The sequence below is a fragment of the Rhinatrema bivittatum genome, chromosome 1 (genome assembly GCF_901001135.1).
Source record: "Rhinatrema bivittatum chromosome 1, aRhiBiv1.1, whole genome shotgun sequence".
Classification (NCBI taxonomy): domain Eukaryota; kingdom Metazoa; phylum Chordata; class Amphibia; order Gymnophiona; family Rhinatrematidae; genus Rhinatrema; species Rhinatrema bivittatum.
The window spans coordinates 400921123-400947028 of record NC_042615.1 but is presented as its reverse complement, the minus strand read 5'-3'; the positions used below and the strand labels follow the sequence as shown (position 1 = coordinate 400947028).

At 47.9% G+C, this 25906-nt stretch overlaps 1 protein-coding gene across 1 annotated transcript in view; it reads left to right on the top strand.

Moving 5' to 3' along the window:
- WRN (WRN RecQ like helicase) overlaps nucleotides 1–25906 on the top strand; it is a 983741-nt gene that overhangs the window by 512536 nt on the left and 445299 nt on the right. Inside the window, exons 15-16 of the mRNA XM_029601951.1 lie at nucleotides 988–1080; nucleotides 2792–2933. Coding sequence (XP_029457811.1) covers nucleotides 988–1080; nucleotides 2792–2933 — 235 coding nt within the window. The remainder of the gene's footprint in view (nucleotides 1–987; nucleotides 1081–2791; nucleotides 2934–25906) is intronic.

Below are 25906 nucleotides of genomic sequence, written 5' to 3'. Positions count from 1 at the left end.
TCTTCTGGTTTTAACCAGGTCTCCGTGATGGCACATAAGTCCGGTTGGGCCTCCAGGAGGTAATCATGCAGGAGGTGAGTTTTTTTTGAAAGTTTTTTTTCTATATATAGAGAGTTTTTTTTCTATATATAGAGAGGTTTTTTTTCTATATATAGAGAGGTTTTTTTTCTATATATAGACTTTTTTTTCTATATATAGAGAGAGTAGTATATATAGAGAGAGAAAGATTGACAAAGGAAGACATTGATTAAAGCATGAGTGGTGGAAAAGAAGATTCTGGTCAGAGACTGGTGGAGGCAGGGTGAGAGGCTTGAGAGAGAGATTGGCAGGGACAAGATGGGGGGACTGAGAAAGAGAGAGACTGGTGGAAACAGGATGAGGGAACTGAGGCTGATGTGGACAAGGTGCAGTATTGAGAGAAAGAAAGATACTGATAGGGATTAGGGGAAGGGGATTCTCTTTGGACTTCCCCAACCCTCCAGAAATGGAAGGCTCTGTGGTATTATGCATTCTGATTCTTTGGCTCTTGGCATGTGAAAGATTGGCCATCCTTGGAATGGAGTGCTCTGTTTTAATACTGTTCACATGCTGGCATAATGCTGGCTTAACTGACTTTTTGAGTCAGCAGAGTTGAGGTGTTTAATTGTTCAGCTTCTTGCAGCCAGCTGTTCCTTACCTAGGGAGTGAGGAATAGTGAGGTGTTGGTATCACTTTGAGTTTTTCAAACCCGTATGATAGTAATATTAATAATAGCTATCCTCATTAAATACCTTATGCATACAATCAAGCAATTATTCAAGGAAAAATTACACAACCCCCTCCAGCCAACCACTCTCAGCTTCACATTAGCTCTGAATGAGTCAGAGCTAAATAATTGGCTCCCAGGTGAATCAATTAATGAAGATGATTTGAGCTCATTATTTTCTGCAATGAATTCAGCATGTAAATTCTTGTACTTTTTATTTAATTCCTGTCACCCTTGGGTAGGATCATCTTGTCTCATTTTGAAGACAAACAACTCCGAAAGGCCACGTCAGGCATCATGGGGACTGAGAAATGCTGTGATAACTGTCGGACCAGGTGAGTGCTCTCCCCTAAAGGCCCCCAATTTTGTATTTTTTTTCTTTTCTTCAGGATCAAGCATGAAGATTTTTCTTGACTGGCATCAAGCATTATCCACTAATCAAAATTTCATCTTGACTCACATGCTTAATTTTCTGGAATCCTATTTTCCACACTTACTTCTTTGTTTCCCTTCTTCAGACTAAGAAACTAATGCTCAGAAAGCAATTTGTACTAGGAATATGTTTTTGTTTTTAACAAAATAGACAATTTCTTTTCATTTTGTTTGTAAAGTGAAACAAGGGAAAGCTTGATAAATGTTTTTTTCTAAGTTTCGTTTAAATGTGTACTATTCACCATTGGGGCGCGCTATTTGCTGTTAGTCCGCACTATAGAGGTAATTTTAAAAGGAGTTACATGTGTAAATGTAACATACTATTGTAGCAAGTTAAAAAAGCCATTTATGCACATAAAGTACACTTACAAGTGAATATCAAATGGACAATTCAATGGCATATATTGTAGCAATTTTGAAAAGTCCACTTACACGAGTAAAGTGCATTTGCACGTGTAAAACCTAATTTTAAGCATGTAAATGCTTTTTAAAATCAGGCCCTATTTCTTTTAGTACGTACTAACAGCAAATAGCATGCGTTAATAGCAAATAGTGCACACTAAAATGAAACATAGAAAAATACAAAAAAAATCCTAACAAAACCTAAAACAAAAGGCCACAAAACAAAAGCAAAATTCTTGGCATCACCAAAATTGAATTTCTGTTCCTGTTTACAAATGCATATTAATTAAAAAATAGTTACCTAAAATTCCTTCCATTATGAAAGTCAGGATGTCTTTTTGTCTTAGTAATTAATATATTCATTCATTCCTCTTTAGAAATATTAAAGCAATTGGCCTATCCAGGACATATAGAGCAAAATATGAACATAAAAAAATAAATGTGTGTACATTCATTATAATTTCATAGAAATAAAAATGTGCAAGTATATGAATTATGGCTAATGTAAATTTTGAAATTGCAAAATTACTAATCAAAAGGGTTTCAGTTAAATTGAAATTAAATTAATTAAAGATGTTCAATTTAAAGATCATGAGGATGATATTCATTGTCACTTAGCTGGAACGTTCCGACTTACCCAGCTAAGTGGCGCATTTTAAATATTTGGCTGCGGTCAGCAGCCATCACTTAGCCGGATAAATACTTAACCGGCTAAGTGACTGCAGGGGAATGATGGAGAGGAGCTGTGTTAGTCAATTAAGTTATCCAGCTGACCTTGATATTCAGTTATCCAGATAACTTATCCAGTTAACTCTGGTTGGTCCATAGAACTGTCCTCAAATAAGCCGGATAAACTTATCCGACTAACTTTAGGATAGCTAGATATTTTCAGTGATGCAGTCATGCTGCTGAATAAATAAGCTAAAGTATTTGGATAAATATATCTGGCTAACTTGCTGAGCTGCACATCGGCTGAATATTTTCTTCCATGTGTTTAAGCCAAATTTCACATTAAAATTCTTAAAATAACCGATTTGCACATTTAGCTATGGAATTAAAAAAACAAAAAAAGTCCAACCCTTCAGATCAGTATTAGGTAAATTGATGGAAGTGTGTATATGTCTTCTGCGTCCATGTTCCTTGATCTTTCAGGTCTCTGCTACGCAGACCTGACGTTAGTTTCTCTTCTCTTCTCTTTTTTTTTTTTTTTAGATTGATTAGCAACATATCCACTGATGATGCAGAAGAGACCTTGCAGGACTTTGGGTTGCAGGCCCACCAGCTGATGTCAGCAGTCAGCATCTTGGGAGAGAAGTTTGGAATAGGGATTCCGGTTCTGTTTCTCCGAGGATCAGTAAGCGTTCAGATTTCTGAACTTAGTAAGCCAAAAGGCTTTCAGTTTTAATGTCACTGTGTTAGACTTTAAGGTGAATTTTAAAAGTGATACACACTCACAAAATAGCGGATACACATGCAAGTAGTGCTTATTCACACTAAAGCTATTTTATAAACCTCGCATATAAGCACATAAGTGTTAGGGTGCGAATAAATTTGCTTATGTAAAAGAGAAGCAGATTAGGGGCGGGTCAAGGGCATTCCAGAGCGAGACCAATATTTATGAGCACAAGTTGCGATTTTATAATCTTTGAATGTAGTATGCATAAGGCTATTAGGTGTGCATATTTACTTCTGCTATTTATCAGGTATACTTCAGAATAAAACTGGGGGGGTGCAGACTGAAGAGCCTTGATCTCTAGGTCTTGATGACCTAGAGATAGACTGAACAAACTGGTGGACTAATTGGTAAAACTGGTAATTTCCTTCATGCGCGTTATAAAATGTTCTCACTTGAGCATGTAAAAGCCAAGTCCTCAAGAAAATAGGCGAATAACCTATCTTCATTTAACTGCTTAAAATTAGGAATGCACGTACATGCAAATAGGCGTATTTTATGTTATGGGTGCGGGCGATATAAAATTCTTGCTCATATGGATGCACGCCCACATATGCACGCTCGTTTTAAATTTACTGTCCCTATGTAAAGGCGCATAATTAATTTTGTATCCCTTTATACATATCCACTAGTGTTTCAGAACCATGATTTTATCAGTATTTCCTACTAATTTCAACACAGAACCAGTTCTTCATTAGTGGACACTAAGAACATAAGAACATAAGAAAATGCCATACTGGGTCAGACCAAGGGTCCATCAAGCCCAGCATCCTGTTTCCAACAGTGGCCAATCCAGGCCATAAGAACCTGGCAATTACCCAAAAACTAAGTCTATTCCATGTTACCATTGCTAATGGCAGTGGCTATTCTCTAAGGGGCGGATTTTCAGAGCCCTGCTTGCGTAAATCCGCCCAAAACCGGGCGGATTTACGCGAGCAGGGCCCTGCGCGCCGGGAAGCCTATTTTACATAGGCCTCCCGGTGCGCGCAGAGCCCCGGGACTCGTGTAAGTCCCGGGGTTCTCCGAGGGGGGCGTGTCGGGGGCGTGTCGGGGGGCAGGCTCGGTCGTCGCGGCGTTTCGGGGGCGTGTCAGCAGCGTTTTGGGGGCGGGTACGGGGGCGTGGCTACGGCCCGGGGCGGTCCGGGGGCGTGGCCGCGCCCTCCGTACCCGCCCCCAGGTCGCGGCCCGGCACGCAGGAGGCCCGCTGGCGCGCGGGGATTTACACCTCCCTCCGGGAGGCGTAAATCCCCCGACAAAGGTAAGGGGGGGGGGTTTAGACGGGGCCGGGCGGGTGGGTTAGGTAGGGGAAGGGAGGGGAAGGTGAGGGGAGGGCAAAGGAAAGTTCCCTCCGAGGCCGCTCCGATTTCGGAGCGGCCTTGGAGGGAACGGGGGTAGGCTGCGCGGCTCGGCGCGCGCCGGCTATACAAAATCCATAGCCTTGCGCGCGCCGATCCAGGTTTTTAGCAGATACGCGCGGCTCCGCGCGTATCTACTAAAATCCAGCGTACTTTTGTTTGCGCCTGGAGCGCAAACAAAAGTAGGCTATTCGCGCGCCTTTTAAAATCCGCCCCTAAGTGAACTTAATAGCAGGTAATGGACTTCTCCTCCAAGAACTTATCCAATCCTTTTTTAAACACAGCTATACTAACTGCTCTAACCACATCCTCTGGCAACAAATTCCAGAGTTTAATTGTGCGTTGAGTAAAAAAGAACTTTCTCCGATTAGTTTTAAATGTGCCCCATGCTAACTTCATGGAGTGCCCCCTAGTCTTTCTACTATCCAAAAGAGTAATAACCGATTCACATCTACCCGTTCTAGACCTCTCATGATTTTAAACACCTCTATCATATCCCCCCTCAGTCGTCTCTTCTCCAAGCTGAAAAGTCCTAACCTCTTTAGTCTTTCCTCATAGGGGAGTTGTTCCATTCCCCTTATCATTTTGGTAGCCCTTCTCTGTACCTTCTCCATCGCAATTATATCTTTTTTGAGATGCGGCGACCAGAATTGTACACAGTATTCAAGGTGCGGTCTCACCATGGAGCGATTCAGAGGCATTATGACATTTTCCGTTTCATTCACCATTCCCTTTCTAATAATTCCCAACATTTATTTTATTTATTTATTTAAGGTTTTTTTATACCGGCATTCATGAACTCGTTCACATCATTCTGTTTGCTTTTTTGACTGCCGCAACACACTGTACCGACGATTTCAATGTGTTATCCACTATGACACCTAGATCTCTTTCTTGGGTTGTAGCACCTAATATGGAACCCAACATTGTGTAATTATAGCATGGGTTATTTTTCCCTATATGCATCACCTTGCACTTTTCCACATTAAATTTCATCTGCCATCTGGATGCCCAATTTTCCAGTCTCACAACGTCTTCCTGCAATTTATCACAATCTGCTTGTGATTTAACTACTCTGAACAATTTTGTGTCATCTGCAAATTTGATTATCTCACTCGTTGTAATTCTTTCCAGATCATTTATAAATATATTGAAAAGTAAGGGTCCCAATACAGATCCCTGAGGCACTCCACTGTCCACTCCCTTCCACTGAGAAAATTGCCCATTTAATCCTACTCTCTGTTTCCTGTCTTTTAGCCAGTTTGCAATCCACGAAAGGACATCGCCACCTATCGCATGACTTTTTACTTTTCCTAGAAGCCTCTCATGAGGAACTTTGTCAAACGCCTTCTGAAAATCCAAGTATATTATATCTACCGGTTCACCTTTATCCACATGTTTATTAACTCCTTCAAAAAAGTGAAGCAGATTTGTGAGGCAAGACTTGCCCTGGGTAAAGCCATGCTGACTTTGTTCCATTAAACCATGTCTTTCTATATGTTCTGTGATTTTGATGTTTAGAACATTTTCCACTATTTTTCCTGGCACTGAAGTCACGCTAACCGGACTGTAGTTTCCCGGATCGCCCCTGGAGCCCTTTTTAAATATTGGGGTTACATTTGCTATCCTCCAGTCTTCAGGTACAATGGATGATTTTAATGATAAGTTACACATTTTTACTAATAGGTCTGAAATTTCATTTTTTAGTTCCTTCAGAACTCTGGGGTGTATACCATCCGGTTCAGGTGATTTACTACTCTTCAGTTTGTCAATCAGGCCTACCACATCTTCTAGGTTCACCGTGATTTGATTCAGTCCATCTGAATCATTACCCATGAAAACCTTCTCCATTACGGGTAGCTCCCCAACATCCTCTTCAGTAAACACCGAAGCAAAGAAATCATTTAATCTTTCCGCGATGGCCTTATCTTCTCTAAGTGCCCCTTTAACCCCTCGATCATCTAATGGTCCAACTGACTCCCTCACAGGCTTTCTGCTTCGGATATATTTTAAAAAATTTTTACTGTGAGTTTTTGCCTCTACAGCCAACTTCTTTTCAAATTCTCTCTTAACCTGTCTTATCAATGTCTTACATCTAACTTGCCAATGTTTATGCTTTATCCTATTTTCTTCTGTTGGATCCTTCTTCCAATTTTTGAATGAAGATCCTTTGGCTAAAATAGCTTCTTTCACCTCCCCTTTTAACCATGCCGGTAATCGTTTTGCCTTCTTTCCACCTTTCTTAATGTGTGGAATACATCTGGACTGTGCTTCTAGAATGGTATTTTTTAACAATGACCATGCCTCTTGGACATTTTTTACTTTTGTAGCTGCTCCTTTCAGTTTTTTTCTAACAATTTTTCTCATTTTATCAAAGTTTCCCTTTTGAAAGTTTAGCACGAGAGCCTTGGATTTGCACACTGTTCCTTTTCCAGTCATTAAATCAAATTTGATCATATTATGATCACTATTGCCAAGCGGCCCACCACCGTTACCTCTCTCACCAAGTCCTGTGCTCCACTGAGAATTAGATCTAAAATTGCCCCCTCTCTCGTCAGTTCCTGAACCAATTGCTCCATAAAGCTATCATTTATTCCATCCAGGAATGTTATCTCTCTAGCGTGACCCGATGATACATTTACCCAGTCTATATTGGGGTAATTGAAGTCTCCCATTATTACTGTACTACCAATTTGGTTAGCTTCCCTAATTTCTCTTAGCATTTCACTATCCATCTCACCATCTTGACCAGGTGGACGGTAGTATACCCCTTTCACTATAGTCTTCCCTGACACACAAGGGATTTCTACCCATAAAGATTCAATTTTGTATTTAGTCTCATGCAGGATGTTACTATCACCATGGTTAGTGCGGTGGGTCACTCCGAGGCAGCCTGAAGGGTGGTCAGCGTTTCTATCAGGCGTTCTTCAGGCGGCTGTGTCTCCCCCACCCGATTGCTCCGCCAGAGGTCATGCTGCTTGTCAGCCGATGTGCGGCTTGTGGCGAGGTGCATGTCGCACAGATTGGCCTTTGTTCCCACTGCCTCTCCGGGGGAGAGGGCAGCTTGGGAATGGCTACGGGAGCAGTGATTAGGCATTGGGTCGCAGAAAAGAGCGTGGGGGGGGGGGGGGGGAGGGATCGCAATTCAGCTGGCGATCCCTTCCCGGTTTCTGTGGGAATGGCGATCATTTTGGCTTCTTTTCAGTCAGCAGCTGAGAGAGCTGGAGGGGTGACAGTTCTTCCTCCCCTGCTCTGCCTGGCCATTGGAAGACCCAATGAGGCCTGATTGCCCCTGGGGAGGAGGAGGACCTTTTAGGACCAGATCCTGAGGAGCCAGCAGCTTTTTCTTCAGATTTTGTGCTGCTTATGCACATGGCATATCTCACTAGGAGGGCCACGGGACGCCGCCTTTCCAGGCTCAAGGACCCACAGGAACCGCGTCATGCCAAGTGACCTAAACCTACGCGGGCGAGTGAGTTGACCAGGGTTTGGCAAATCCTTAGTCAAGCTGCTCTGTCGATGGATCCGGACAGAATCTCAAGAGGGGTCGGATGTCGAAGAATCTCCGGCAATGGACCCTGCGGACATGAGTTCATCCTTGGACCTTCAATAACCAGATGAGGAGAGGGGGCCAAGCCCCAACCGTGGAGGGGGACAGCCCTAAAGTGGTTCGCCTTTTCATCAGGAAAGAGTTGTAGCCCCTGATCCCGTATGTCTGAAGGAATTGGGGATTAAGGAACTGAGTGAGGGATCTGATCATGAGGAGGTGGACCAGTCATGGAGGGCTTAAGAGGTCCGAAGGCTTTCCTGTTTCATAAGTCAGTAAAGAAGCTAGTGCTTCAGGAGTGGGAAACTCAGGATACTGGGCTGAAGGTTAGCAGAGCTATGGATAAGTTGTATCTGTTGCCAGAGGACAATTTACCTTTGTTGCAGATGTCGAAGGTTGATGCCTCAGTGTTGGCTGTCACAAAGAAGATTGCTATTCCTGTAACTGGTTCTGCTGCGTTGGAGGGTATGCAGGACAGTAAATTGGAGGTCCATCTCAAAAAGATATTTGAGGTATCTGCTTTGCACATTCAGGCTGCAGTGTGCAGCAGTTTCATGCTTCCGACTGATTTACGCTGGGTTCAGCAGTTACAGTCTGATAAAGCTATGTCAGCGTCAAGAGTCCAAGCAGGCCGAACGGCTCAAAGTAGATGTATTATATGACCTCATGTGAAAATCCAGCAGGACTATAATGTCAGCAGTCTCGGCCAGGCTGCTCCTTTGGTTGCAGAACTGGTTGACAGACGTGTGGTCTAAATCCCAGTTAGGAGTGTTACCCTCCAAGGGGAAGCTGTTGTGTGGAGAGGACTTAGAGGAGCTGGTAAAGCATCTGGGTAAGAATAAGATTCATAAGCTGCCAGAGGATAAACCAAAGGACGGAAAAGGTGCCTACTCCTCGTGGCCTTGCTTCTGGATAATTCAGCATTTTCGGCAGAATTGGGCTATGGGAGGAGCCCAAAGGCAAGGATCTGGCAGGCAGAAGTTTTGGGGCCAGAACTTTCAAGGTTGAAAGCCGAACAGGGATGCTTGCAGCCAAGGCGCGTCGGGATCCAAGAAGCGAGACGGGTCCACTCCTCGGTGCTGGCTGTAGGTGGTCGGCTGAAACTTTTCTATGAGGAGTGGGCCAAGATCATGACAGATCAGTGGGTCCTAAGTGTGATAAGGCTCGTTATGCTTTAGAATTTGCTCGCCCGCTAAAGGATGTGTTTATGGTGTCTGCTTGTGCCTATGCAAGCAAATGATGGGTGGTTCGGGACGCCATTGACCATTTACAGATTCTGGGAGCCAAAGTTTCTAGAAACTTTGACTGACAGACTGAGCATGCCCAACCTGCCGCTATCCACTCATCCACGCGAGGTCCCCCTTCAGTCTCCTCTTTTCCTCGGCGCGGTTTTGGAGCGCCAAACCCTTGAAAGCATTTTTGCTGTATTTTGGGGAGGTTTTCTGCATCGGGTCCCCCTTCACATTGAGTTCCTGTTACGCTCTCCTCCTCCAGAGGGGAGGAGTTAGCAATCTGTTATCGCTCACCCCGCCAGGAGGGCGGAGTTAGCAATCTGTTCTGCTTTTCTCCTGAAAGGGGGAGGAGTAGCAAACTGTCATGATCTGCTCCTCCAGAGGGGAGGAGATAGCTATCTGTAGTGCTTTACCCCGACAAGAGAGCGGAGTTAGTAATCTGTTAGCGAACTGCTGTTAGATGCTCCTGTAAGGAAGGAGGTAGCAATCTGTTATGGATCAACTCCCCAGGGAAGAGGAGTTGGCAGTCTGTTCAATGATACTCTTCCGAGGAGAGGAGCTAACAATAGGTATCTTGTACTTCGCTACTGAGATAGCAATCTATCATGCCTCCGCTATGGAGTAGCAATCTGTTATATATAGGCTGTTGGGAAGTCCCATTGAAAGAGAAGGTAGCTATCTATATAATACTTCCGTAAGTGGTGTTAATGGTCGGTAGTGGTTGGCTCCCACAGAGTGATAGTAATGTAAGGAATGACCACTTGGAGGAAATGGTGAATCCCTGGGCCGATGGCAGATGACAGCACCCTCAGGAGGAGATCCTGAGAGGAACCACCGGCTAGGCTAGAATATGAAATAAACACAAATATTTCTTTATTAGGCTGGAAGCTGGACCACAAGTGGTGGCAGTATTGAGTCGATGTGTCCGGTAGGGCTGAAGTCCTTCTGATACTGGATTATAATCTCTGGGTTGCTGAGCTGTAGAGAGAGACTAGAAGTAGTGAGTAGACAGGGTATACTAGATACAAGATGGTACACTCACAATAGTAGATGTCTGCAATGGTCTCTATGCCACAGAGAGTCTTCAGTATAATCAGGAACAGGAGCCGTAGGCGAGCACTGGTTCCTCTAAACAGTCTGTAATAAGAACTCACAATAGCTGTATATGAAATGGCTTCTAGAGTAGAAGAGAGTCTGTAAAGGATTCTAGGAACATGGGCCCTTGTGGAGCGAGTACCGGTTCCTATCTGCAATCTTGCCAATATAACTCTCGATCTCCATACCTGCGATAGTCTTGGACGGAAGGGAGTCTTCAGAGCTATAGGAATGTAGGCCCTCGTGGAGCGAGTACCTATTCCTATCTACAATAGAACTCACTGTGTTCATGTCTGCGATTGCTTCCAGGCAATGAGGAGTCTTCTGAGTATTCAGGGACGTAGGCCCTCGAGGAGCGAGTACGGGATCCCGTCTTGGCAATCTGAAATCAAGAAGAGAGAGCAGAGCCCCTGTGGAGCGGGTAATCCTGGTAAGTTTGAAAAGGCCGAGCAGTGGAGAAGGATTCTACTCGCTGACTTGGATCATTGTTGCAAGTATCGTGGACTGCCGAAGCAAGTCATGTTGGAGTTCCTTGCTAACTCGTTAGAGGTTAGCAAACAAAGACCTTATAAAGTGAAAATGGATGACGTCACTACAAGGGGACGCCCCCGAGGTTCGCACCCTTGCTGGTACAAAGTCTGGAGCGCGCATGCATGCCCTTACGTCATCAGGTACATGGCGGATCCGTAGCGTCAAGCCAGCCCTGGGACACCGTGACCAAGTGGCAGGGAGAAGCCGCGGCTGCATCTGTCCGTCAGAGCCGAAGGGAGTCGCTCCCAAGGTAGAGAGGGTGGAGCAAGGGGCAAGAAGATGCACGAACGCAACAGTTCCTCCAGTAGGTACCCTTGGCTTTTGCCATAGTTATTCGCGGTCGATTCCCGACTCCTGTTTCTGGGTCTTCATCGGTCATCGACCGTGTGCTGGCCTCTTTTTCAGTGGTGTCATCGGGTTTTTGACGGTGCCCCGCAGATGTATCCGCATGAAATGTGTATCCTCTGCCTAAGGGCCTCGCACGACATCCGAGGGCATTGTTTGTGCAATCAAATGACCCCCAAAGGGCGTCGTGTTTGCCTGGATAAAATGGAGAAGCTTTTGGCACTCCAAAACCCTCCACTTTGGCCTCAGTATCTTCCATGCCTAAGGACCATGGGGAACCGTCCTCGTCCCTTCCCCTGGCGGTCCCGCTCTCCAGTACTCCTAAGGATCATAGAGAGGGAGATTGATCCTCGGTGGTCTCTCCCCTCACCCTAACCTTGGGGTCATCATCATCTTCGGTGCCGGGGAAAGACCAGGACAAGCGCCGGAAACCCAGGAAGCATAGACAATGGTCACCATCCCGACACGGTTCTGGTTCTGGAGTGGCATCGGTGGCTGCCGAGCTGCCATTGAAGTGGCACTGGCCACCAGAGGCCTCATCCTCCGGTGCTCCCGATAGCCCGAGGCATTCCCCACTGGCAAAGGTGCTGGGCGCTGCCCCCCCTCATGATCCCTCCAAGGATGTGCCGGCGACGCCTCGTCCCCCTCCATTAGTCCTTACTACACAGGACTTCTAGGAGGAGTTAGACCACAGGGTGCAATCGGTGGTGCTCAAAGCACTTCAGAGTGTTGAGCTGCTGGCACCACTGGCCCCCGAACCTCCGCCTTCAATGTTCATGCCCCTGCTGGAGCATCTGGATGTCCTCCTTGGTGCCCTACCGAAGCAACCGGTACCCGAGAGGCCCCCGATGCCTTCTCAGCCACCAATGCCCTCCATCAGAGCGATCCCGATTCCCAGGTACTCCGAATAGGATGAGGCCGTGGGGACCAGGCGTCCATGCCCATGGTTCCTTGGGCCACCACCGGTTCCCCCCGGTGAACCATAGCCGATGCACCCCTTTATGCTCGAGGACCCATCAATGCTGTTGGTGCCTTTGGGGCCCAGGCCTAGTGCCCCTCAGCATCCAGGCCCTAGTGAGGAGGACGGCCCCTATGACCCGTGGGGCGATGACTCCTCGGACGCATCTTCCAAGATCTCAGATGACCCCCTTTTAGAGCCTTCCCCTCCGGAGGAGCAGCGTTGCTCCCCGCCCGAGGACCTGCATTCACCAGCTTTGTAAGGGCCATGGCTGAATTCATCCCCTTCCAGTTCCTGTTGGAGGAGGATACCCGTCATAAGATGCTGGAAGTCCTCCAGTTCATCAATGCCCCAAAAGAGATCGTGGCAGTGCTGGTCGACGACATTTTTATGGAACTCCTCCTCCGCATGTGGGAACACCCGGTGTCGGTTGCCCTGGTGAACTGGAAAGCTGATGCGACTTATCTGGTTCAACAGGCCATGGGCTTTGAACGGCGGCACTTACCCCAACCAGCTGTACATGACACAATACGACCGCAACGTATGGAACAGGTCCAAGAGTTTCCGGAGGGCCTTCCCCAGCAACAGCAGGAATCCCTTATGGCTATTGCCGTCCTGGGACTTGAGATAGGTAGACACGAGGTCAGGTCTACCTATGACGCCTTTGAAACCGCAGCCCATCTAGCCACCGGGGCATCTGCGCCAGACAGCTGATTTGGCTCCAAGTCTCTGATCTCAGACCGAAGGTTCAGGACAGGCTTGCGGACCTCCCTGTACAGGAGAGAACCTGTTCGGGGACAAGGTGAAAGAGGTCATGGCGCAGCTGAAGGATCAGCATGATATTCTTTAGCAACTCTCCACCAGCCACTCTGAAAGCCCTTCTACTGGCCAAGGAAATACTTTCCTCCAGCTGACCATACTCGGCCACCTTGGTCCAGCCCTAGAGGTTGCAGCCGGTAGCAGCCACACCCGAAGGCCCAACCAGCCCCCCAGCAGGCCCCATCCACTGGTTTTTGACTGGTGGTAAGAGGGCGCAAGCCAGACACCAGTTCTCTTGGCAGCTGATCCCCCAGTCAGTGGCAGGGTCCTTTGATTCACCTGCTGTTGTGAAGAGATCAATTTGCACCATTGGGTCCTCTCCATTATCTGCCAGGACTACAGCCTGAACTTCAGCAGGCTCCCAGAAACTGCTACCCCATGTCCATCATGGGGTTCATCCGCCCATCTGGTCGTCCTTCAATTGGATCTTTCCGCCCTTCTAGCTGCAGGCACGATAGAACTGATTCCCCACTAACAGTGGGGTCATGAGAACATAAAAAATTGCCATGCTGGGTCAGACCAAGCGTCCATCAAGCCCAGCATCCTGTTTCCAACAGAGGCCAAACCAGGCCACAAGAACCTGGCAATTACCCAAACACTAATAAGATCCCATTCTACTGATGCAATTAATAGTGGTGGCTATTCCCTAAGTAAACTTGATTAATAGCCATTAATGGACTTCTCCTCCAAGAACTTATCCAAACCTTTTTTGAACCCAGCTACACTAATTACATTAACCACATCCTCTGGCAACAAATTCCAGAGCTTTATTGTGCGTTGAGTGAAAAAGAATTTTCTCCGATTAGTCTTAAATGTGCAACTTGCTAACTTCATGGAATGCCCCTAGTCCTTCTATTATTCGAAAGTGTAAATAACTGAGTCACATCTACTCGTTCAAGACCTCTCATGATCTTAAAGACCTCTATCAAATCTCCCCTCAGCCATCTCTTCTCCAAGCTGAACAGCCCTAACCTCTTCAGCCTTTCCTCATAGGGGAGCTGTTCCATCCCCTTTATCATTTTGGTTGCCCTTCTCTGTACCTTCTCCATCGCAACTATATCTTTTTTGAGATGCAGCGACCAGAATTGTACACAGTATTCAAGGTGCGTTCTCACCATGGAACGATATAGAGGCATTATGACATTTTCCATTTTATTAACCATTCCCTTCCTAATAATTCTTAACATTCTGTTTGCTTTTTTGACTGCTGCAGCACACTGAGCCGACGATTTTAAAGTATTATCCACTATGATGCCTAGATCTTTTTCCTGGGTGGTAGCTCCTAATATGGACCCTAACATCATGTAACTACAGCAAGGGTTATTTTTCCCTATATGCAACACCTTGCACTTGTCCACATTAAATTTCATCTGCCATTAGGTTGCCCAATCTTCCAGTCTTGCAAGGTCCTCCTGTAATGTATCACAGTCCGCTTGTGATTTAACTACTCTGAATAATTTTGTATCATCTGCAAATTTGATAACCTCACTCGTTGTATTCCTTTCCAAATCATATATATATATATATAAGCACCAGTCCAAGTACAGATCCCTAGGCACTCCACTGTTTACTCTTTTCCACTGAGAAAATTGTCCATTTAATTCTACTCTCTGTTTCCTGTCTTTTAACTAGTTTCTAATCCACGAAAGGACATCGCCTCCTATCCCATGACTTTTTAGTTTTCGTAGTAGACTCTCATGAGGAACTTTGTCAAACGCCTTCTGAAAATCCAAATACACTACATCTACTGGTTCACCTTTATCCACATGTTTATTAACCCCTTCAAAAAAATGAAGCAGATTTGTTAGGCAAGACTTCCCTTGGGTAAATCCATGTTGACTGAGTTCCATTAAACCATGTCTTTCTATATGCTCTACGATTTTGATCTTGAGAATAGTTTCCACTATTTTTCCCGGCACTGAAGTCAGTCTCACTGGTCTGTAGTTACCCGGATCGCCCCTGGAGCCTTTTTTAAATGTTGGGGTTATATTGGCCACCCTCCAGTCTTCAGGTACAATGGATGATTTTAATGATAGGTTACAAATTTTAATTAATAGATCAGAAATTTCATTTTCCTAGCTTGTAGCCAGATGGACTCAGAACAAATGGGTATAGTGTGCTCGTGCTAGCAGTTGGAGACGGATCTGAGGTCAGCACGGGTACATATACCCCCACAGGAAGTGTAGCAAATCAGTAATTTCCGTCTCCAAAGCAGTTTGGAGAACCTGCACGCTCGCAGAGCGTGTTTTCCAATACTACTTTCTATTTTTCTACTTTCTATATTCTACTTACTAAATTCCTACAGGAACATCGAGCCCCGCACTCCTGCGGTGATACCCTCGGGTCCCTCCCCCAGTTGAGTTTCCCGGGGTGATTTCCGCGATCCCTCGGAGGTCTAGGCCTCGGTCCGGTGGCCGAATCGCGGCAGGGATCTAGCCCCCGAGCGAGAAGGGCTCGGGTCGGGCTGAGAGGCGCCTCGGTCCCGGCGTGGACTTAGCCCCGAGCGAGACGAGTTCAGCGGCCTAGAGGCAGCGGGTGCATTTCCTCAAACGTGGTGGTGAAGGTATTTCCCCTCTCCCCCCGCAGCCGGAGACCGCCCGGGTTCTAACCGGGAAGCGCCGAGGATCAGGTAAGGCGTATATCTCTTACTTTTGGTCTCCGAGGGACGAGGATCGGCGGCGTTGCCTGTATGCGGCACGCCGTGGAGGTTGCCATTTTGTCGGCCTTGATTCAGGTATTGAGCGCCCATGATAGGCGCCTGTATATGATTAAGCGCATATTATTGAGAAATCATTGAGCGTATACTGCTGACCGCATACTAATGAGCGCATATTGGATATCATTGAGCGTATATTGCTGAGCGCATATTGGATATCTTTGAGCGTATATTGCTGACCGCATACTAATGAGCGCATATTCGATATCATTGAGCGTATATTGCTGACCACATATTATTGAGCGCATATTGGATATCATTGAGCGTATATTGCTGACCGCATACTGTTGAGCGCATATTGCATATCATTGAGCGTATATTGCTGACCGCATATTATTGAGCGCGTATTGTATATCATTGTGCGTATATTGCTGACGGCATATTATTGAGCGCATATTGTATATCATTCAGCGTATAGTGCTGACCGCATATTATTGAGCGCATATTGTATATCATTAAGCGTATATTGCTGACCGCATATTATTGAGCGCATATTGTATTGAGCGTATATTGCTGCCGCATTGAGCGCATATTGTATTAAGCTGCCGCATATTCTTAGGCGCATATTCTTCAGCGCTACATTCGCAAGCCGCAATGGAACATTGCGGCTTGCGAATGTAGCGCTGAAGAATATGCTCCTGATTCAGGCGTAAAAGCTCTCGGCCTCTGCTCCTGATTCAGGCGTAAAAGCTCTCGGCCTCTGCTCAGCATGCCAGCTTAGAGCCACGCACAGCGAGGAGCCAGACTCCCTTTGTGCCCAATGTGAGGAGGCAGTGGGAGCCTCGGGCCAGGACGAGTCTCAACCGAGGTTTGCTGACAGTTCCCCAGGGGCCACCCCAGATCTAACGGGCAGTCTCGACCAACCTGGGGTTCCGGGGGACCTGGTACCCCGACGACTAGAGACCGCTTCCATTTACTGGGTGGATCTCTTTAAGGGGATCCATGCCTTTGTACAGATGCAATCAGCTTCCCGTCCAGGCCCTGCTGCTGCTCCAGCTGATCCTGCCCCTGGACCTTCGCGCCCTTATCGTGGGCACCCGCCTCCGGGCAGTCCGATTCAGGCAGACCCTGATGTCTCGGAGGACGAGTCCGAACTCCCCGAGGAGGGAGAACTTCCCTCGGGGATTGAGCCATATCGAACCATGAGGCGGTTCTTTCCCAAGGAAGATCTCTCCAATCTGGTATCTCAGTGCCTGGCGGAGTTGGCTATTACAGGCCCCAGCACTATGGTGCCCTCTACGCAGAACACTCTGCTGGAAGGTCTTCGTCCTACAGCCCGCTATTTTCCCTTCTTACAAGCAGCACAGCAACTGATAGATTTGGAATGGGCTGCACCAGCGGCCTCATTCAAAGGGGGTCGGGCCCTGACGGGCATGTACCCCCTGGAACCGGCAGTCAAGGAGATGCTGGCGTGCCCTCAGGTGGACGCCTTGGTTAGCGCTGTGGTCAAGCGCACTACCATTCCAGTTGAAGGGGGGGCGGCCCTCAAGGAGCCTCACGACCGGCGACTGGACGCCATCCTGAAACAGACCTTTGAGGTGGCAGCTCTATCTTTGCGAATCGCAACCTGCTGCACAGTGGTGACGCGTTCCTGTTTGTCACAGGTCAGGAACAATGCTCCGGCAGCTGACATAGAGTCAGCTCTCTTGTTCCTCACGGATGCCGCATCTGACCTAGTCCGTACGACAGCAAAGGGGGTCTCATCCTATGTAGCTGCCAGGAGGCAGCTCTGGATACGGAACTGGTCAGCCGATGCTCCTTCGAAGACACGCCTCACCAGAATGCCCTTTAGGGGTTCTTTCCTGTTCGGCAGCGCCCTTGATAAACTGGCTAGCACATGGGGCGCCTCTCCAGTACCTCGACTAACGGAAGATAGGTTCAAAAGGAACCAGCGCGCCATTCTGAGGCACTCCAGAGGTAGAAGCTCCCAACGCTTCACTCCCTATAGGAGTCGCTACCAGGCACCTTGTCCTCAGGCCAGGAACCAGTCCTTTCGGACCAAGCAGCATAAGAGGGGAGCCGGCTCGGGTTCACGGCCCGGCCGCGCCTCCCAATGAGAATCAGCCGATCCATCCAGGGGACGGAGCCATAGGGGGCAGGTTAACCCTCTTCTACCCCAGACGGATTGAGATTACGTCGGATCAGTGGGTCCTCGCCATCATCCGAGAGGGGTATTATCTGGACTTCCATCACCTCCCTCCGGACAGGTTTGTGGAATCTTCGTGTCCAATACACAAGAAGGCGGCATTGGAAGCTACCCTGGCGAGGCTCCTGTCCTTGAAAGCCATAATCCCAGTACCTGCATGGGAAATGGATTTTGGGCACTTTTCCATTTATTTCATGGTAGCCAAGAAAGAGGGCACTTTCCGGCCCGTACTGGACCTCAAGTCAGTCAATCGATACTTAAGGGTCCCGAGGTTTCGCATGGAAACTCTGCGCTCAGTCAAGACCGCAGTACAGCCAGGAGAATTCCTCACGGCCTTGGACTTGTCAGAAGCCTACCTGCATATCCCGATCCATCCGAATCATCAGCGCTACCTACGCTTCAAGGTTCTGGGACGCCACTTCTGATTCTGGGCTCTGCCTTTCCGGTTAGCCACAGCGCCGCGTACCTTCACCAAGGTGATCGTCGTGGTAGCAGCGGCGCTCAGACGGGAAGGAATCCTTGGCCATCCCTACCTAGACGATTGGCTGATCAGGGCGAAATCACGAGAGGAGAGCCATCGGGCAACTGACAGAGTGATCGCCCTTCTGGAAAGCCTGGTATGGGTAGTCAACCTCAATAAGAGTTGCCTGCAGCCTTCCCAATCACTGGAATACCTGGGAGTCCAGTTCGACACCCAGGCAGACAAAGTCAGTCTCACTACCAAGAGAAGGTTAAAACTTCAGACGCGTCTCCGGTCCTTGATGGGAGCCAGCCGTCCCATAGCTTGGGATTATCTGCAGGTTCTCGGCCTCATGGCATCCACCCTGGAAGTGGTACCCTGGGCAAGGGCCCATATGAGACCTTTACAACACTCCCTGCTCTCTTGCTGGAGCCCCCGCTTCCAGAATTATTCTGTGCATCTACCTCTGCCAGCCAGAGTGCGGACCCAGTTACGGTGGTGGTTGCAGTCCAACCACACGAGCAGGGGGTCGAAGATATCCTCCCCCACATACATTCTGCTCACCACAGATGCCAGCCTGAGTGGATGGGGAGCACACTGCGAAGAACTCACCGCCCAAGGGCGGTGGAACAGAGAAGAGTCCGGGTGGAACATCAACCGTCTAGAGGCACGGGCAGTCCGATTGGCATGCCTGCAATTTGCTCACAGACTGAGGAACAGAGCAGTCAGAGTGATGTCCGACAACGCCACCACGGTGGCATACATCAACCGTCAGGGCGGAACCAGAAGCCGACAGGTGTCCCTAGAGATAGCCCCGCTGATGGCTTGGGCAGAGGCGAATCTTCAGGACATCTCCGCCGTCCACATTGCCGGGAAGGACAACACCACGGCAGACTTCCTCAGCAGAGAAAGCCTAAATCCAGGGGAATGGCAGCTGTCGCCCACAGCCTTCCAGATGATTGTGGATCACTGGGGGATTCCGGACATGGACTTACTGTCAGACAGGTCCAATGCTCAAGTACCCAGATACTCAGCCGCAAGCGAGATCCGTTCTCTCACGGGATCGACGCCCTGGTTCAGCCATGGCCTCCAGGGACCCTGCTATACGCTTTTCCTCCGTGGCCCCTGCTGGGCACCCTTATCCACAAGATTCAGAAGCACCGGGGCCTAGTTCTTCTAGTGCTGCCAGACTGGCCAAGAAGACCCTGGTACGCGGACATGAGAAGACTTCTGGCAGGGGAGCCCCTTCCCCTGCCTCCTCTCAGGGACCTGCTACGTCAAGGTCCCATCCTCCACGAGGATCCGGCTCAATTCTCTCTTACGGTCTGGCCATTGAGAGGACTAGGCTGAAGAAAAGAGGTTACTCGGAGCCGGTGATAGATACACTCCTCCGAGCGCGCAAGTTTTCCACATCCCTCACCTACATAAGGATTTGGAGAGTATTTGAAGCCTGGTGCGACACTCATGGCACCAATCCACATGCGACCAATCCTATGGTCCTGGATTTCCTGCAGGATGGGCTTCAGAAGGGTCTCTCCCTAAGCTCCATCAAGGTTCAGGTGGCTGCGCTGTCTTGCTACGGTCCCAGGAGGAATGGCAAGACCATTGCCATGCACCCAGATGTTTCTCGCTTCCTGAAAGGAGTCAAGCACATTCGTCCGCCACTGAAGTATCCAGTACCCCTGTGGAACCTCAACATAGTTTTGGATTTCCTCGCGGGATCCACCTTCAGACCCCTTCGGGGCCTGTCTCTCCGTTCTCTAACTTTGAAGATGGTGTTCTTGTTGGCGGTGTGTTCAGCACGCCGCATCTCAGAGCTACAAGCACTGTCGTGCCGTGATCCCTTTCTGCGAATCACTCCTGAGGCTATCCATCTTCGCATGGTTCCCTCCTTTCTACCTAAAGTAGTCTCTCAATTTCACCTCAACCAAACCATATCCTTGCCTACCACGGCGGGTTTAAAGAAATCAGAAGAAGGGCGTTTACTACGCCATCTCGACATCGGCAGATTGCTGCCCAGATATCTGGAAATGACAGAAGAAGTATGAAAGACGGACCATCTGTTCGTCCTGCACAGCGGGAAGAAACAAGGAGAAGCGGCCTCTCGGCCCACCATCGCCTGCTGGATTAAAGAAGTTATCAGAGCGGCTTACATAGAGGCCGGGAAGTCACGGCCTCTACAAGTCAAGGCTCATTCTACCAGAGCCCAAGCAGCATCTTGGGCAGAATCTAGGATGCTGTCGCCTGCAGAAATATGTAAAGCGGCGACATGGTCCTTCCTCCATACCTTCTCCAGGTTCTACCGTCTGGATGTCCAGGCCAGGGAGGACACAGCATTTGCGAGGGCAGTCCTACGCGGTCCTCAGGCAGCCTCCCGCCCAGGCTGGGAGTAAAGCTTTTGTACATCCCATTTGTTCTGAGTCCATCTGGCTACACGCTAGGAAATATTGAGATTACTTACCTGATAATCTCCTTTTCCTTAGTGAAGACAGATGGACTCAGCATCCCGCCCGGCTGCCGGTACACATGGGTTTCACCGATTCAAGGTAGGCCATGTCATTTTCTTACATAAGAGCGTCCCCTTTGCCAGGTGTCGACACCTTCCGGTTGTGAATGCTGGTGGTCTCCAGCTACTATCAGTTGGTCAGGGGAATCCTGTTTCACTATTTCATTGATCGTCAGTACACATATATCCATAACAGCTTTTGCAAGGAAGATTACTGATTTGCTGCACCTCCTGTGGGGGTATATGTACCCGTGCTGACGTCAGATCCGTCTCCAACTGCTAGCACGAGCACACTATACCCATTTGTTCTGAGTCCATCTGTCTACACTAAGGAAAAGGAGATTATCAGGTAAGTAATCTCAACATTTTTAGTTCTTTCAGTACCCTAGGATGCATACCATCCAGTCCAGGTGATTTGCTACTCTTTAGTTTGTCAATCTCGCCTACTACATCTTCCAGGTTCACAGTGATTTCATTCAATTCATCCTACTCATCACTCCTGAAAACCATCCCCGGAACTGGTATCTCCCCAACATCCTCAGTAAACACGGAAGCAAAGAATTAATTTTGTCTTTCTGCAATGGCCTTATCTTCCCTAAGAGAGCCTCGGTCATCTAATGGTCCAACTGACTCCCTCACAGGTTTCTTGCTTCGGATATTTTTTGAAAAGTTTTTATGAGTTTTTGTCTCTATGGCCAACTTCATTTCAAATTCTCTCTTCGCCTGTCTTATACTCTTAACTTGACAATGCTTATGTTTTATCCTATTTACTTCAGATGGATCCTTCTTCCAATTTTTGAAGGATGTTTTTTTGGCTAAAATAGCCTCTTTCCCCTCACCTTTTAACTATGACGGTAATCGTTTTGCCTTCTTTCCACCTTTGTTAATGTGTGGAATACATATGGACTGCGCCTCTAGGACTGTATTTTTAAACAATGTCCAAGCCTGTTGAACACTTTTAACCTTTGCAGCTGCACCTTTCAATTTTTTTCTAACTATTTTCCTCATTTTATCAAAGTTTCCCTTTTGAATGTTTAGTGTTAGAGCTGCAGATTTACTTATTGTCACAGCTTCTACTCGAGGTATTTCCTCATTCTGAAAAGGAATAGCAGCTTATGTCCCATTCTCGACCTCAGGGCTTAAACCAATTTCTCGTAAGAGAACAATTCAAGATGGTCTCCTGGGCATGCTGATCCTGCTCCTTCGAAGAGGAGACTGGCTCTGCTCCCTCGACTTAAAGGAGGCTTACACCCATATTGCAATTGTCCCCAACCACAGGAAGTACCTACACTTTCAGTAGAAAGTATGGCCCATGACGTGTTCTCCCTTCATTGGGGACAAGGTCTCATGTACACTTTTCCCCCCAATTCCGCTTCTCTCGAGGACTCTGACGAAGCTGCAAGAGGACTGTGGGACCATGATCCTGGTGGCACCCACCTGGCCAAGACAGGTGTCATTCCCTCTGCTCCAAGACCTGTCCACAAGCGCACCGTTCTGCTGGGGATGGCTCCCAGCCTCCTATCGCAGAAGCAGGGCATCCTGCATCACCCAAGCCTCCACATCCTAGCCCTCATGGCATGGATGTGGAGCGTATGATCCTCCAGCCCTTGCAACTCTCGGATGGTGTTTCCAGGGTCTTGATTGATTCCCGGAAACCTTCCACTTGAAGATCTTACAGCTCAAAATGGAAGCATTTCCTCACCTGGTGCAGGGGCCATGGACTGGACCCTTTTTCCTGCCCACTCCCCCGCCTGCTGGATTATCTGTGGCACCTGTCCGAGTCTGGCCTCCAGACAAGCTTGGTCCGAGTACACCTCATTGCCCTCAGTGCCTACCACCAGGTTGTCACCGGAGCGCCCATTTCAGTCCAGCCACTGATCGGGCGTTAATGGGCGCTCCGGTTCAACTCAAGCCCCCACTTTGCCTGCCAGCAGGGTCAGTGAGATCCAGGTCCTGGCTGCTTAGGCTTCCTACACGAAATTCTTCCATGATCATGTGGTGCTGCGTACGCATCCAAAATTTCTGCCAAAGGTAGTGACTGCTTTCCACATCAACCAGTCAATGATCCTTCCCACGTTCTTCCCACGGCCTCATTCACACCTGGGGAATGTGCTCCCACATTCTTCCCATGGCCTCATTCACACCCAGGGAACGTGCTCTTCATTCCCTGGGCTGCAAGCGAGCGCTCGCTTTCTACTTGGACCATACAGTGAGTCATAAACAGTCTACCCAGTTCTTCGTGTCCTTCGACACCAACAGACTGGGAGCAGCAGTGGAGAAGCAGACCCTATCCAACTGGCTAGCGGATTGCATTGCCTTCTGCTATGAGCAGGCGGCCTCCAGCTGGCTGGCAGAGTGAAGGCTCACTCTGTGCGGGCTATGGCGGTGTCAGTGGCCCATCTGCATGCGATCCCTGTCGCCGAAATCTGCAGGGCTGCAACCTGGAGTTCTCTACACACATTTACGGCTCACTACTGTCTCGATAGGGATAGTCGCCAGGACAGCACTTTTGGCCAGTCTGTCCTCCGCAATCTATTCCAGTCCTGAACCCAACTGTTATCGTGCTCTCTGTGGGGCCAGACTGTTGTAGAAACTTTGATAAAAGTTTTCCGTCCCGGGCTCCATCTGATGATGTCACTCATATGTGAGGACTAACATCCTGCTGTCCTAGGAGAATATCTGTTACAGGTAAGCAACTGTGCATTCTCCTGAGTGTGAAGCATTTGTTGGCTCCGGTGCAGAAATTATGTCCACCCTGGAGACTTAACTTGGTTCTCAAGGATTTTTGGATGTAAAAAGGGACTTGCTGCACTATCTTAAGGTCACCAATAGCTTTTGGCTATCAGATCATCTTTTTGTGCTATGGAGTGGCGTGAACAAAGGACACAAAGCTTCCAAATCCACCATAGCGCGGTGGCTAAAAGAAGTGATAGTTTCGACTTACATATGTCAAGATTGCTTTGTCCCTGAAGGTTTGAGAGCTCTCACTACTCTGTTGCAAGCAGCATCCTCCTGGGGGTGAATGTCAGCAATTGTCTCTGCAAGAGATTTGCAGGGCAGCTATTTGGAAGTCATTGCACTCTTTCGCTTGACATAATCGACTGGATGTCCAGGCCCCAGAGGCCATGGGCTTTGGTGAGAGTGTACTTCCAGAAGGATTCTCTCAGTCCCACCCCATTTTAGGGAAGCTTTGGTACATCCCAGGAGTCTGGACTGATCTGAGTATGTACAGGGAAAGGAAAATTGGTTCTTACCTGCTAATTTTCGTTCCTGTAGTACCACAGATCAGTCCAGAGTCCTGCCCTTTTATGGGGAAGAGGATTGGAGAGTCCGCTTGTTCCGTTTTGTTCTGTAAATAGACTAAAGAAGGGCACATGTTTCTTCTGTTTTCTCATTGAAAAGGATTGATCCCATTAAGGAGTTGTTTTCACATCCTTCTGCTCGTTTGGAGGATCAGTGGAGGGATGTATTTGTTTAGGTTCAGTGATATCTTGGCTTGGGTACAGGTCAATACTGAGGGACTGCAGGTGACACACCAGGTTATATGCAGGTGTCTGTCTCCATTTGCAGGAAGGGAGGCAAAACCAAGGAGTCTGGACTGATCTGTTGTACTATTAGAAGGAAAATTAGCAGGTAAGAACCAGTATTCCTTTTTGAAAAATGCAGAATATAATTAATAAATCAAAGGATGACAGATCTGTCTGAGCTGAGATGCCATGAAATGCCACATCTGCAGAAGTAGTTGGTTTCTAAGTGTCGAGATATTGAATCTTTTTCAGTTTGAAGTTGTCTTTTGAGAAATCCAGTTTCATTTTGGGGACTCATGACAGAGATCTGCTATCACTGGCCTCACTTTTCTGCCTTAACTCTACAGCTTGATTGTCACTGGTCTCACTTTTCTTCCTTAAAAGTTTTTGTGGTGGGGAGCCTTAGAGGAGGAGAACCGCACCTGAAAGGGAGCGAGGGCAAACGGGACTGTGCCGGTGAGCTACGAGAGCTGTCTCCCGCCCCACCCGACGTCATCACTACCCGACGCCAGCTGACTGCATTTAAACTGCAGAGCAGCAGCAGTATTTGGGAGCCTTAGAGGAGGAGAACCGCACCTGAAAGGGAGCGAGGGCAAACGGGACTGTGCCGGTGAGCTACGAGAGCTGTCTCCCGCCCCACCCGACGTCATCACTACCCGACGCCAGCTGACTGCATTTAAACTGCAGAGCAGCGGCGCGCAGCCGAAGCCGCGCGCCAAAGGGGTGCGCCCCTGGAGAAAAATTTTGAGGAGGAAGAATCCTTCATTTAAATGGGGAAGAAGCGGAAAATGAAGGTATTAACATCTACACCGGTGGCAAAAGAACAAAGAGGACCGATGGACTTACACTTGGTGCGAAGGGTGAGTCATACCTCTGTGGAGGCTCATCAAAATGTATCTTCATCGTCTGGGGCTTCAGCTAGTCCTGCCCACCACCAGATATCCATAAGCACCTCAGGAAGTGTTGGGGTAAATGTTTTAGATACCCCTAACACAGGTGAGGTGGTAACAACTAAAGACAGAGATAAAGATCCCCTGGAACAGGTTGCAGACAGTATTGAAGGTGTGGAGGAGGGAATGGCTGCACCAGATCCAGAGAATATATCTCTAGTAGACATCTGGAAAGCGATCACAAACATGGAAAGGAGGCTATCCCAATCCATGGCCCAAGCTACTGTTTTCTCTAGTGAGATAAAAGGGGAACTGAACGACCACAGGAAAAGAATAGAACAGATTGAAATCGCTAATACTGCTATGAACTCTCAGGTAACAGCTTTACAGACAACTGGGACCACTTTCATCAAAGATACTCTGGTTATATATAAAAATCTGGAAGGGTTAGAAAATGATATGCGGAGGAAAAATTTACGTTTTCTAAATTTTCCTGTTACCAGATTGTTATCGCCGCAAGAACTATTTAAAAAATATGTCAAAGAGATATTGAGTATTACATCTGAAATTCTTATTTCTAAGATATATTATTTACCCAATTCCAGGAGAGAAGGTTTAGCCCCAGAAGGTGGGATAGATGTGTTAGTTGATAATAGCCCTAATCTAACATCATTCTTAGAGGCCTCTGAAGATAATATTCCAACAAGGGCAACCTTGATAGTTACCTTTGTTGCTGAACAGGACAAA